This window comes from Epargyreus clarus, unplaced genomic scaffold (assembly GCF_041222505.1).
Source record: "Epargyreus clarus isolate Ecla_fem2 unplaced genomic scaffold, WU_Ecla_fem_2.2 ptg000019l, whole genome shotgun sequence".
In the NCBI taxonomy this organism is placed as follows: Eukaryota; Metazoa; Arthropoda; class Insecta; order Lepidoptera; family Hesperiidae; genus Epargyreus; species Epargyreus clarus.
The window spans coordinates 4,591,439-4,606,414 of NW_027332227.1; the positions used below are offsets into that span (position 1 = coordinate 4,591,439).

Genomic DNA, 14,976 nt, shown 5'->3' on the forward strand with positions numbered 1-14,976 from the left:
ACAACTGCACAAATATGCGCCGGACTTGTTAAAATCTTATATATAAAATTCTCGTGTCACAATGTTAGTTACCGTGCTCCTCTGAAACGGCTTTACCGATTTTCACCAAATTTTATACGCATATTTAGTAGGTCTGACAATCGGCTACTATCTATTTTTCATACCTCTATTTTTTATTTATATGACAACACAACGTTTGCCGGGTCAGCTAGTTTTATATAAAACGATCATTGTCTAGATATAAACGCTGGCCTATTGGTTATCTTTCCTAATAGCGATTTTCAAATCTGACGAAGCTAAGATACTTAGCTATGTCCAATTGTATAAATAATCATCTGATCCGAGTCCGATCATGTGTTTTCTGCATTGCCATCATGTGTGTTAATAAAATTTATGAAACAAGCAAAAGGACATAAAATATATGTTAAAAAGGAATTAAAAACTGCACTGAAATAAAAGTAGGTAATTAAAACTTCATTACAGAATCAACTTATCATAAAATAGTGGATATAACTACAAATAACTTTACAATATCGCTTACACATAGCAACTTATAGCTATAATTTTCGTGCCGAAGGACAAGGCAATTAACTTAATTGGCATCAGGCTTCGTTATCTTCCAAGAACAAGAATTAATAGATAAATGTACAATTGCTTTGACGTAAGGACAATGGCATTAGAATATAATGGTGTACTTAATTTAGAGCGTCAGTAAATTCGCTTTCTTGCGAAGAGTATTGAGTAGTTCTCCGCAATTTATGCTATAAAAATATTTTTTTCGTTTCTTATAGAAAAAGCAAACAATCACGCAGTCCACTTGATGATATGTTTGCTACAGCCTACACCTTATGAACCAGCATCAAATACACAAAAACGCTACCCCGAGGAGAGTCATAATGAGTTTTTATGACTACCGGAACAAAACAGAAGCTGTTAGATCTTAGATATACCACATAGATAAGACTGCCAAATTCACAATTAATGTGATGGACTACGATTAATCTCCTTTCATTAACGGATCTCCTTTCATTGCTCTTTTTATAGTGCTAATGAAAAAAATGTTCTACATCGTTTATAGACATTATACTACTGAATTCATTTAAACGTGCGGTTTTTAAGTAGTACTACCACAAACCAGTAACGTGCCACTATCCAGTAGCACTTTATTGCGTTATTTCCTTATGATTATGAGGCTTTACGTAACAGTAAGATGATACGTACGCACCAGAGGCATTCGTGTGCTGTATTTCTCAACAGAGAAAGTATCATCTAAAGTGGTTATGTTTTAATTAATAAATGTTTCGTACCTATTCGTAATATTTTTTTTATCTACTCTTTAAAATATATTATTTCTTTTGTTTTATACTCATACACATATTTTATGTAAGTAATGGAATTTTAATATCCTGGTAATTCTCTATTAAAATATGAACCAGTGTATACCATAGTGATCTATCTCAACTCATATCTCCGAATGTGGCCCGTCGCAGCTTAAGATCGGGCCTGAAATATTAAGAGACGGCAAAAGTATGAAACATCGTGAACAGTGTCTTTATTGTCAACGTATTTCCAAGGCGGCAAAAACCTCGCACCCGGGCGGCAACTTTTAGGGGACTGGCAAAAACCATATTTTCAGAAAACAGCTTGAAACTGTTACGCCTTTTTGTTTAAAACTTAAAAAAAGACTGCCCACACCCGATCAAATCTAAAATAGTTTCTACGAAAAAACGGTTTCAACCTCTGATCAATACTCATTTAGCTGCATAGTTGCTAACCAGTTATTTGGTGTGCGAAAGTGTCATACCCACTTGTGGGTGTTTATGGTGATGGGCCGGTAGTTTGTGGGTATGTGTGTCACCGGCTGCGACGCGAAGTGCCGTTACGTTCCTCACGTTACACCGTATCGACGCCCGATACAATATAAACTAGATCTTAACGTTTACCAAGAATACAAAGGCATTTTTCCACTCATTTAACGGTATACTACACAAAAAGCTATAAAAAACGTTTTAGAGATCCGCGTGTAAAAAAATTAAGGCAAAAAATAATCTTAAATTCTTGTTATCATCTGAATTATCAACATGATCGTTCCAACATTTTTGAATGGAGTGTAAAAAATAAAATTAAATAACCACAGTTCTTCATGGTATGGAAAAACACGTAGATCTAAAAATATTAACTAAACCCGTAATTAAGATTTGCCTGTGTGTGGATTTCCCTAAATCCATTTCTGTAGCATTATCAAGGTCGTCCATTCATATTAAAATTATCAAAATAATACAAGATACTGACTTCGTATTAAATATATTGTTTTATAAGGAAACAATACGTTAAAATACATTTTAAAAATTACACAACGAAGTAGTGTTTTATATAAAGCAATTGTTTCAGTACACCTGCGTCAACTGGTTACTTAGAATTGTCGCGCTCTGCACAATATACTTAATTATATGAATTATGTTTGCTCATATGGACGACAAAGCAAGCAATTAACGACAACAATGCTTTTAAATGTACAATCGCATGTGTGCCTACAGGTAAGGGCGCTACCACACTCACACAATCGATAAAGTTCAATCTTCGATCGTTTGTTTTTTCAAACCACATTCACCGAACCGTCCGTCATTGAGCCGATCAACGTCAATCGATTCGAACTTCGATGGTCGGTTACGTGGGTGTGGTGTCACCTTTAAATCAAATATTTACAGGGAGGCTTTCGTGCCCCCGAAATAATACGATACTGATTGGGTATTTGTTTTTGTTCACGCGTCTTTTATGTCAGATCTACTTTTTACTCGGTAATATTCGTGAAGTATTCGTATTGTGCCGTTTACGGTCATTGTAATTCGAATATACCCGAAACAAACATACGTGTGCATCCCTTTACGAGTTCGAACAATGGAATTGCAATAATAATATTCGTGGAACAAGGCAACATAAGCCATTGCAGTATATCGTATATTATCTTAATTAAGCTTATGCAGACACATAACAAAGGGAAGATCTCTCGAAATAGTAAAAGGAAAGGTAATTGAAGCTACCCTCAATATAGAACGAAAATATACAATAAACGCTTGCCATATAAGACGATATGAAACTTTATAGAGAATAACAGGTGCGCGTGAAAGTAGGGTGTAAAGTTTTATATTAAGGACATTGCACCTACAAATATAAAGTTGTAACTTAGAAGTTTGTCTCAGAATTCAGTTTATTTTATTTTTCCGATAAACCAATATCAATTATTACGTTCTAGTTCCACATTTTTATAATAATTACCTACAATTTATAGTTTCACATGTTTTCATTAACATTTATAACAACTATTGCGTGTTATCGGCCTTATTAATTGCATTACAGTCTTTTTACTGCAAAGCAATATGACGGGTGGTTTAGACTGTATTTTAAATTATTGACTGGTACCCAATCTTATTTGTATTCGTCATGAACTCATTAATAATCCCAGTGCTGGGAACAGGTGCCCTCTTAGAGTGAAAGGGGTTTAGGTAATAGTCCACCACGACGGTGGGTTACGCAGTGAAAATTAGCGGACTTCACTCTTAGAGAACTTTTTAGGGAACTCTCAGTCCTATGACTGAGTGTTCTGAGAGAAAGATTATCTCAATATGTTTTCATTCACCATTAAATACAAGTGATTATTAATTTTTAATACGTTTCAAACGTCAGACCCCCAGATCAAAAGGCCGAATTTCAAACCCACCTTGGGTCGTTGCTTTTCGTATCCACCATCGATTTAACGCTGATCGCTCGAGGTCAATGGGGAAAGCGTGACAGATACTAGACATCGTAACCGTGCTATCATGCATATAGGCACAATACCGGATCCTCGACACTAGACCATTGTTTTACAATGGAAACTATTTTAATGGCGCGATTACCTCGTAATCATTATAAATACAATCGTCATTTACTACGGTTAATATTTGCCGCCGTTTTTCCCTAGAAATGAGAATAGGGTAGAGTAGATATGTAACTAATGTTCGGGTTTTTTTTTAAGTAGAAGTAGCAAATGAGCGTGCAGTCCTCCTGGTATAGTTCACGTAAAACTGCTAGTCCCCTCTGAATATAGAAATTAATCGCGTTGCCATAGCAAATTGTATAGCTACACTTGCTCGCAACAACTTCAGAGCGGACTAGCAGTTTGGCGCGGACTATAAGTGGCTACTGCCGCGTCTTGTCGTGTATTCTACACTAAACACGATCGTATTCTTGGGAACTAAATAACTCGAACAATTATATTTATAGCTGTTCAAGTTATAATTATAGCTGTTCTCCATTAAGCCACGGACCATCATAGCCCATAACATACACGGAATGGAAATAACCAAAACCATCTAAGAGATTCAATAAATTTCGACACGTGAATGTTAAAACCCCATAGTTAAAATAACAAACAAGAAGTACAAGAAACTTTCCTTTGAAAGTGCTTAATGTTTGTTATACGTAGATCTTCAGCGTGTAATTGTTTCTAAAACATTTCCTTCCTCAACTTTTCCTTTATTTTTCAAAAACATAAAAGAGATCTTGAACAGGTGTGGCTAGGGTTGCCAATCTTACTGTAACTGTACTTACTGTACTGTATTATATTTACTTATATTTTGTACCCAATTTGTACCTAAGTTATATATAAATACCTACTAGTTTTTGCCCGCGGCTTCGCCCGCGTCTAAAAGAAAATAATATAACATACTAACATACATAAAACTGAATATTCGTACCTTCAACTTTGCTAAAGATCATCATAATTAACTTGATCAAATGCATAGTTTACGCAATTTATGCAATCCTTACTAATATCGATTAAAGTAATGGATGTTTTGGGTCCAAAAGATCGATTCTCCGATTTATCGATCTTAATAAAATATCCTATGTCCTTCCTCGGGTCGCAGACTATCTTTGTACAAAATTTCATTAAAATCGGTTCAGTGGTTTAGGCGTGAAGAAAAGACAACCAGACAGACAGACAGACAGAGTTACTTTCGGATTTATAATATTAGTAAGGATTATCATATCGAAATGCCTACGTAGCATTAATGCATTAAATGAACTAACTCCGTGGAGTACCTGAGCAATTTCACTTGATATGCATGCATGCATAATGTCACAAGCGTGTGGCGATGTCGCCGGCGCCTCGCGGTCATCGACCACGGTGAAATTAATGTCAAACGCGGCAGAGAACTTGAGAGAACATTGTAAAGGGTACAGCGTAATTAAGTACACAGAGTAGAACGGCAATATAGAGGATGTATTAGCTAAATACCTGTTTCAATGTATATTAATTATGACGGATATCACGCAAATATATTCAACATATTGATATTTGCCACTATTATAAATATAATGTCGACTATGGTACCTCTCAAATGTTACGTGGTCAAGGACATCTGCAACGAATCGTACACAAAACGGAAGATCCGTGTAAAAAGACTGACTGAGTTTTGTGAATTATGTTTTCCTTAACAGCAGTTTAAAGCACTTTTATAAGGGCGATAGACTGGTTTAAAGGATGTGGTATAAATGGGACATTTATACGAGGCATTCCAACTCATCCTCAAGGGTCGATATATAACTAGTAAAGTATCTGTACCCGACCTCACTATTTCTATACTTTTTACTACATCTACAACATAAAAAATTGTATCTAAGATTGAAAGCAACGGCGCACGAAGTAACTCTCGTAAAAATATCCAGTAAGATCAACAAGCTTATTAGGATGAAAAAATGGAGTGCGAAACAAGAGCAAAACAAGTAGGAGCGTCAGTACTAAAAACATCTCGGGAACGAAATAAAAGAGCTTGAAAGAAAGCAAGCGAAAGTAAGATAAGTAGCGTCGAAATGACCGGAGTGCTTTCTAGCAAGTAGCAACGGATCCGTTAATTAACTTCTGCCTTGAGTCATCGTACAAACACGTAACGTTCTCAAGTGTAACATTATGAGCTTACTTAACAGTTGAAACAATTATGAGGTCGTAATCATTAACAAATTACTGCCGTTTTTTTTTATGTTCATCAGTGTAACTTATTACCAGATTTTCGCCACTATGGATATTGTATATTGTTTTTACGTAATGTAAGCAGCTTCTACCAACACGCCCTCGCGATTTTAGTTATTAATGTTGTCAATGTACATCTACAACCTACGTCGAATAGTATAGAATTTCGATTTATGACGAACGCAAACGCAGTATGGCGGCGTCGCAGCCGTAACCGAATCCCAAAGAATTTCCTTTTGAGCTTAATGTGACTTTACATTTAGAGATATTGATATTTAATTTCATCTTCAATTATGGAATAGTACTCAGTGTAATCATAGACCTTTTTATACATTGTGTAGTTTTCCCTTTATTAAAGTAAATAGCTTTCTTTAAAGTGGTTTCACTATTAGTTGTTACATTAATGAGAGTATAACAACTAATCGAGAAAATGAACATTAGAGTAACTGCGTATTTGCGACAGTAAGATGATGAAATCATACACTTACATGAGTAAATATTGCGAATCCACGTTTCGCTACAACTAAATGGTACATTAGGAACGCACATAATAAGTAATATGGAAATATGGAATAAGTATAAATATGGAAATTTAATCAAAATAAACCTATAACTACACTGAAAAAAGCAAAACATTAAACTTTTTGTATAAATAAAGGTTTTCTTTGGAAAAGTTTAAAAAGAATCAGCGGAGAAGATCCATATTGGCTCTATTAGGTGAAGAGGAACAATTTTTTTAAATATTTCTTACTATCAGCTTACCATATTTCATTGAATTTGGATTAACTTGTTTATTGGGTAAACAATAAACAATAAACAACACACTATGGAAATATAAACCTTAAAACTACTAAAGACAAGTAATCTTAAAAGAACTATCGAAGTTTAATTTGTATACTAGTATATTTTGTGCTAAATCATAATGAAGAAAGGTGCACATCCGTTTTAGCATTTCATGTCCCATCTATCTGATCTGCTATTAATTCAAAATCAATCTTACACATTACTGCCCACAATTTGATTAGAAAACCATGCATTTTATGTTTTTTACGTATGATTTTACCTGTTAAGTTTATAGTGTGCTCTATAGTTTCGTAAAGCACAGGTTACAACGGATGAAATTAGGTTACATTAGGATGAAAACGGGAGAAAATGTTGTCTACTCACATTAGAAAAAACCCAAATATTTGCCGTATATTAAAGTTGGAAAGATTTAATATATGGAAAAAATTACACTTATATCAAGAGGATATTCTAAAGAATAATTGTAATTAAATTTTAGATGCTCTTTAGATGATATTCAAATTATTTTAAATAAAAAAGTATTCATATATGATAGTGCAAATAGGGGCCTTTTTTGTACCAGAATTCATTGCCAGAATAATTTATTTTATCATTATAATATACAATGAAGTATCAACCAAAGCTATTTTAAATTGTTGCATCATTCACATTGGATAACCCAAATAATTGAGATTACATGTGACAATATGGATACTGTCATAGGCAATTTAGTATTACTGGTGTACCTTAGTACGATATTGATCTATAAAACAAATAATATTGATATTCCTGTATGTATATTATTATTAGTCCAATGACTTTTGTGCATAGACTGTTAAATGAGCAATTTCTTTTATGTATATATTTTGGTTTCTCGAAAATATATCTTATGAACTTAAATATTTGTACAAATATTGTTTTCAGAGTATTGAACACATTGCTCATAGGTATTCAAGTTATGATTGTTTCAGAAGATTTTAATAAGAATATAACATAAGTATGCAACCTGAAGTTAACATGATCATTTTTACAGTAATTTTATGCCTGTAGTATTTTCTGTGGATTTTATCCAGATATAATTAATGAAAATATCTTCTTGTTTGTGAATTGATATATTATACATATTTAGCATATATATAATATTATTCAATCAACAAGTATGTTTAATAATAGAATTCTTTATAAGCACCACAGACTTGGACATCAAATAGTGAACCATTTATTCATTTAAAATGGAAGAAAACTAAAACTTTCATCTAGAACCTTCAAGAAAATTTCTAATTGTTTCATGTGCCTTCAAATTATTTCCACTTTCAGTAGTAATTTTTTAAGGATGTCTTACCACATGACACATCCAGGTATTACACAATGTCTTTAAAGTTAACAATATCACTGACAAATTATAAGAAGAAGTGTACAAATAATGTGCTAGGAGAATTAATAAGCACATACTTTGATTCTTAAATTAAACAATCATTTTATTTTTAAATAATAATAAACAAAACGTGGAATGCTTACCTCTTTAATGGTGTCCAACTTATGCTTGGTATCAATGTCAGTATCTGGAGGGATTGGTGCAATTACATACTTGTTCTCAGAGCCTTCTGCCTTGGGTCCAGCTGGGGACACATCTTTACTCAGAGCGTTATTCCCAGCTACAGGCATCTCTAATGCGTCCACTGGAGGCTTGCTAGGACCGCGAGAAGACGACACAGAAGGCGCTATATCGAACTGGGGCCTTTCTAAAACCTTCATGCTCATGTCTTCTTCAATCTTAGCCCGCAGGCGATTCCTATCTTCCAGCAAATGCGGATCATCACCCTCTTCACCGTGACGGACGATTCCCACCACGGGAAACTCACCGACTTCGTTCTGAGCGAGGGGAGGCGGCATGAGCAACTCTGGCCCAGCTTTCTGGATTCGCTTGTACACATTATAAACACTGTCGTTCACACTGGTTGAACTTTTAAATTCTGGCAAGTAAAACAGTGCGCCTAGCCACACGATTCCGAATGTCAAAAGTACAGAAACAATCAAATATTTCTCTCGAAGTCGAAACGACCTTCGGGATATGGACGGCACGGGGACCCCATTCACGAAGCGCTGGTAAGTAGGCAAAATCCCCGTCATGTTTACGTAAACACAATATTATCTATCTAATATTCTAAATAATAAACAGTGTCAATTTATGATTGACGACCGTCAGCCCGTCACGAGCGGTCGCCATTAAAGAACTGCCAACTTGATGTTTCCCAATCCGCCGTGAGAAACTGAAGAGGCTTGGGTTACCATGAAAATCATAAGTTTACCAATTTTCAATGAATAATAACGAAATAAAAATCCGTATTGTAATAAGATATTAACCTCATTTATTTGTTCAAGTGTTCATTTCAATCACTAGTAATATTAGTTGATCGGTGTCAGGTGTGTTACCTCATTCAAAATAAATATAACTTGTAGGTAGCGCCATCTAGAGCCAGTAGGTAAAACTGTTCTTTACGTTAGCAAAGTAAGGTACAAAGAAAATTACTTTGTAGATAGCAGATGGCAGTGATGGTAGTAATAGCTTGTCCTTAATTTCGTGTATTCATTTAAGGGTATTAGAAATACCGAATACTTAAGTATTCGGTATTTCTAATTTCTATCGAACCAACATAAGAAAGTAGTTTAAATAGTCTCTTTGATGCTTTACACAATCATGTAGAAAATACAAAATCAATTTGTATTTTCCCGATTATGGCTTCATTAAAAAAATACATAGTCCAATAAAGTTTTTTGTCCGTGTGGCAGTTTTCGGAAACAGCTTTGTTCCATTGCTTATGGGCCCTATGTTGTCAGCTTCATGAGCGAATTTTCAATTTTTCTTGGTAAAGTTTTTACGATAATTTAATAAATGTACGCTCATTAAAACTAGAAATTATGTTATTTGTTAATAAAAGCAATATTTTTAATAGAGATTCGTAATAAAATGTAAAAATGATTATTGTACTCATTAATATTATCCACCTTTTAGGTATTTTTAACAACCTAGCAATATTGTAATCACCAGTGGTACCACTGCCATACGCACAGAAAAGTTTGTTGAACTATATTTTTCAGTTGCTGGCCCATTTCTATATGATATCTTCATAGATATTTCAGTATATAATTTTTTTATATAGATAAATAATATGTAGGATATTACTTATTTACTTTAATCATTACAACTTTTGAACTAATATTCGTTAATAATACTTTTATTTTTATGGTAGGCCGTAGGTCTTGCACGAAGACCTCAGCAAAGGATTTTCCTTTGGGACAACTTGGATTCCCAAAGGATGGAGTAGAAGTAATAAATGGTTTCAAGAGTTGAAGATGGGGGTTTGAATCCCATTCCAGCACTTCGGTCATCACTTGTTGGTAGAGTTCTAAAATGCGTTAAAATATTCTTAAACTTCAGACATACTATATTAGGTGCGCTTGAAAACTCATGTTTTATAGGAAGAAGGTTTAAATAACAGACATAAATTAATTGAATTGTGTTTTTATTTTATATTCATTGTTTTCACTTTTATATTACAAAAATAAGTAGTTCATAATTATTTTATAAGCCTACGATTTAGATTCGAGTTCAGTATTACAGTGTATTATCAGGTAAAGGATAGTAGAGATTAAGTTTATGATTAATATCCTCAAATGAGATCATTTCATTCTTATTTATACAATAGTAATATAATTTACATAATTACGAGTAAATTCATTAAATAACTACATGCTTAAATTTAATAACTTCGATATCCCGGGCACCACATTCACTGAACTATTAAGTTCGTCAATGATCATTCATGACCGCTCTACACTATATAATATTTTTAAGTATGTACGTATCAACGTATTAAAAATTAGTGCTATGAACGAGGCTTAAACCTAGACATATAAAAATCGCAGTCGGGGCAATATATTGCCGGAGAATTAACAGTCTTTTTACGACACAAATTACATGGCAACTTTTGACTCGCCGATAGAACACTTTGACTATCGCCACTAGAATAGTTACTGTTCATCTGAGGCGGCACTGGGGATTCCGTTCCGCCCTTAGTGCCTGGTTCGAAAGATACTGACTTTTTCTGTTGAATATGTTTTGGCGGCGGTAAATGCTGGTATGTATTATAAGCATTTTGAGCATATTGATATTGGCCTACTTGTTCGTTGTTCGTTACGCCGTCGGGGTTTACATTTTGATTGTACATGGGACGCTGCTGTTGCTGCGAATTAGCATAATGCCTTACATCTGATACTCGACTAGGATTATTATTCTCTACGTAATAATTTCCAGCGATTTTTTGATAATTATTGTTACTGTAGTTGTCGGCGGACATGTCGCCGTGCGGCGGTGGAACTCTCTGGTACGGTGAATGGGCACTATATTGATTTGCACCATTGGCTTGGGGATATCGACTAGAATAATCGGAGTTAGCATAGCTTGTCGGTGGGTTATGGTAGCTCTGGTAAGCCAACGAATTGGTGGGCACACTTTGGTAAGGCGAAGAGTTATTATTCGATGTAGTTTGATTGTACTGACGGTTTGTACTATAATTATTTGTTGTTATCGTAGGAGTTGCTGAGTGTTGAGGAAGTCTGTGATAGTAAGCATTGTTAGGAGGCTGGTTTATTTGGTGAAGTTGGCTTGGTGGATGTGGATATGTATTAGGTACAGGCCTTTGCAGATTTGGAATGTGTTTTGACATGTAAGGAGGGTTATGAGCAGTAGGAGTTAATCGATTAGCCGGATTTTGGCTGAAGTTCGGGGGGCTTGCACTGTTTTGATTAGGATACGCGTTCGGTGGTTGAGTGTATGGGATAGGATTTGTTGCATTTTGTGGAGTATTAGCAGGAAGAGCTTGATATATCTGGCTGTTATTTGTACTATTTTGATTGATTTGAACCGGGGTACTTGCTCCGTGTGCAGCAGCTTTTTGTGGATTGTATTGCTGCTGTGGCCTTGTCTGTGCAACTGGGTATGTCGGGTATGAGTTTTGTACTCTGAAGTATTCGGCGGGATTAGCATCGTTCGGTACATATGATGTTTGTGATAAAGACGATATTGTAGAACGTGAAGACTGGCTATCAAAAGAATCCTGCCTTTGCAGTGAAGGCTTTTCTGTCTGCAGAGGAACTGTAGTCATTTCAGTTTTATTCATGGCCGATTTAAGAACACGTTCTAAAATTGGGTTTGGAATGTAACTATCATCTTCTTGATCTTCCGCAGTTGCTACCAATATTACTTGGTCGCAGAACGATACCGATTTCTTTTTCGGTTTTGTACGATCACCATATTGTACATTATTGTTGTTTAATTTTTGATCGCTGTATTCATCTTCTATTTGTTTAGTATCGATGGAAGAAGATGATGCACGCCGATTATACATACCCGCGTTTGACTGATTGGAACAATTTATCACATCTCTATTAGCGCTTATCCCTACATAACCAACATGAGATCGTTCATTATCAACAGATGCGTTTTGTGCAGTATTTTCAAATTTTGATGCAATATTTCTCACGTTATTATTATTTTCGTACGCTTTTTGGATATGGTTTTCATTTGGACTTGACAATTGTCCCTCCAAAGAACCAGATCTTTTCAGTTTTAAAGCTGCCTGTTTAGCCTGCAACTCTCTTAGCCAAGTATCACCAGAGGTGTTTATCATTTCTAAAGCGTTTAATTTTGCCTCTTCATGTCTCAAAATTTGATTTCTCTTTTCTTGCAACTGTGCCAATAGCGACCCTTTCGTAATTTCTATATGTTCTTGCTCAGCCCCCTGAATTCCATTATATTGTTGTATTTTATTTAATTCTTCTTGCAATGGTGTTAAGTCTATAGGTGGAGGAGGAGGTGGGAATTCTTCACTTGGCTGTCTTGAGTGATTTACAGAATTCATTGGACTTGGATAAGGAGGTAAATCAAATATTTGTGGTGATCTTCTTACCGGTAAGGCACAATCAACCACATCTACCCCATTATCAAATGCATTTGTAAGATTCTGAATGTTATTTTGTGATGGTTGAATGTTAGGCATTGGGTCTCTTTTGACTGGACTTTGTTCTTGATGAATCATCGCTTTAGTTACAACCGTATGGAAATTTTGAGATGGTGAATCATCTAGTCTGTCGTAATGATTAACCGAATCCCCATCGTATGATGGCAAGAAAGGTAATGATTGAGGCTCATCACCATACTGTTCGGAAAATCCACCGTCTTCTTCGTTATCCTGCACATAACCGTATTCATTACGAGTTGCAGGTAAAGGTTGCTGTGGTCTCATTTGTATGCCATGCTCGACTGCTTCTGATTCTAACTTAGGCCCGCTAAGCTGAGAAGTCGTTCGTAGCGGCGGTGGTGGAGGCACTTTTGCTGCAGTCAACATTTTGCCAGCACTCCCATGAAAACTTTTTCTCATTAGCTTACTTCTCTCCAGATTGGGATTCGTTCCACTCGGTACAGAATACTCTAAATGGCCTTCAGATAAGTAACCGCTCAAATTTGTCTTATCTTCACTCTTTCTTCGACCAACTTCGGCGTCATCAATAGACGATACTCGTTTGTCTTTGTTATTATTATCAGTGTTTGCATCCGCTCCTTCGGTCAAGTCCGGCATAGATCTATTTTTACGACGTATTAATCCACCCATTAATAATTTTCTCCGAATTTTGTGTTGTTTTTTGTTTGCTTTCTTATCTTCAACTGGTTCTTCTTTTTTCTCGTTAGCTACTGGCACTTCTTTCCGAGCACGTACACGATCCTCACTTCTCGAACGTTTTTCTCTAACTTTTTCTTCTTCACGAGATTTATGTCTGGGAGGACGTTCACGTGGTATATTATCAATGTCTTCCTCAACAGTTTTGGGTGATTTTTTAGATGATCCCTTTTTCTTAGGCAGTGTTGCGTAGATTTCAATTGTAGTGTTCTCGAGCCCACCTTTCGTATTTCTCACAGGAACAGTTTGAGGTATTTCAGCTATCCTATTCCCAGCCATACGTCTTTGAAGGCTGCGAGCCCGCATTACACAAGTATTATGCTTCATCCTTGCAAATGTCATCGTATGGGGGTTATTATATGGAGCATCCATTGCAGCACGAGCCTTTGACGCAGCAGCGTCACACAATACAAGTGCTGTTTCATAATCGGCAGCATCTTCTGCGTGACGAGATTTTTCAAGTAGTCTATCAGCTTCCAAACATAGGGCTTCACAGTCACCTCGGGTAGTTAACTCAGGGATCTGCGCTAATTGCAAATTATGTCGAAGACCTTGTTGTAGAGGTAGACTATCTGTCGAGGATAATGAATACGAGTCATATCCTGCATCACACGAACCACCGCTAGATAATTCTCCTTTCCGGGTTGGACTACTTGGGATACTTCCTGGTCCTCTACCACGTGAATACATGTAAGGACTTTCTGCTGTAGATGATGATGCAGATGATGCGCTATTTCTATCCCCACTCCAATTTCCGGAATCTCTTCTAGCTCTCGGCCGTTCTTGTGTATCAGAAGCAGAACTAGTGCTAAGACTGCGTGCCAATTGAGCACGGCGACTAGCTTGCACTTCTAACATATTCTCCACAGCTTTCCTACTAACGTAGTCATTCTCGTTATCAGGTCCTGGTGTAACAGCTCGCCTCGCAAAACCAGCCGCAGGACGTTCCGGCGCAGGAGTTACCGCACGCCTAGGTTCAGGTGCAGGGAATGGCACAACATCTTTAGGAGCATGGCGCGTGTCGCATGGCGTCCCGTCGATTGCCGCATACAGTAGCAATAACGGCTGAAATCGTCCTCTTCTGCATTTTTCAACAACATGTGACCATTCGGGTCCAATTTCTTTGACATCGGCGTCATCGAAGTATATCCATAAACGTAACTTACTATGGAAGAAGAAAGTGGAATAATGTTTGCCATAGTATGTTACGAGACCGACGAGACGATGAGTGGCGCGCGCTGCCCAGGCGCGGTCTACACATGCGTGGAAGGCGTCCGTGGGGCGCAGTTCAGTGCCCAGAGCTGCGTACACTGCTGCCACGTGTTCAGCTGGCGGTCGCTCGGAGTCCCAAACCATTCCAATGGAGACTACTTCTGGGCGATTCATTAGTGTTCGGCAGATCTGTATTTTCGCACCGCATGCATTCTAAAAAGATGAAAAAAATCA

General features: G+C 36.4%; 2 protein-coding genes across 7 annotated transcripts in view; both read right to left on the reverse strand.

Annotated features, from left to right (window-relative positions):
* Positions 1 to 9,166, reverse strand: part of LOC140750197 (mannosyl-oligosaccharide alpha-1,2-mannosidase IA) — a 97,287-nt gene extending 88,121 nt beyond the window's left edge. Inside the window, exon 1 of the mRNA XM_073083610.1 lies at positions 8,312 to 9,166. Coding sequence (XP_072939711.1) covers positions 8,312 to 8,923 — 612 coding nt within the window. The 5' untranslated portion in view covers positions 8,924 to 9,166. The remainder of the gene's footprint in view (positions 1 to 8,311) is intronic.
* Positions 9,167 to 10,300: 1,134 nt separating this feature from the next.
* The window catches only part of ec (ubiquitin specific peptidase echinus), an 85,909-nt gene continuing 81,233 nt past the window's right edge, over positions 10,301 to 14,976 (reverse strand). For all 6 annotated transcript variants that reach the window (XM_073083743.1, XM_073083748.1, XM_073083747.1 and 3 more), the window contains one exon: positions 10,301 to 14,955. In XM_073083743.1, the coding sequence (XP_072939844.1) occupies positions 10,681 to 14,955 (4,275 nt within the window). In that variant the 3' untranslated portion in view covers positions 10,301 to 10,680. The remainder of the gene's footprint in view (positions 14,956 to 14,976) is intronic.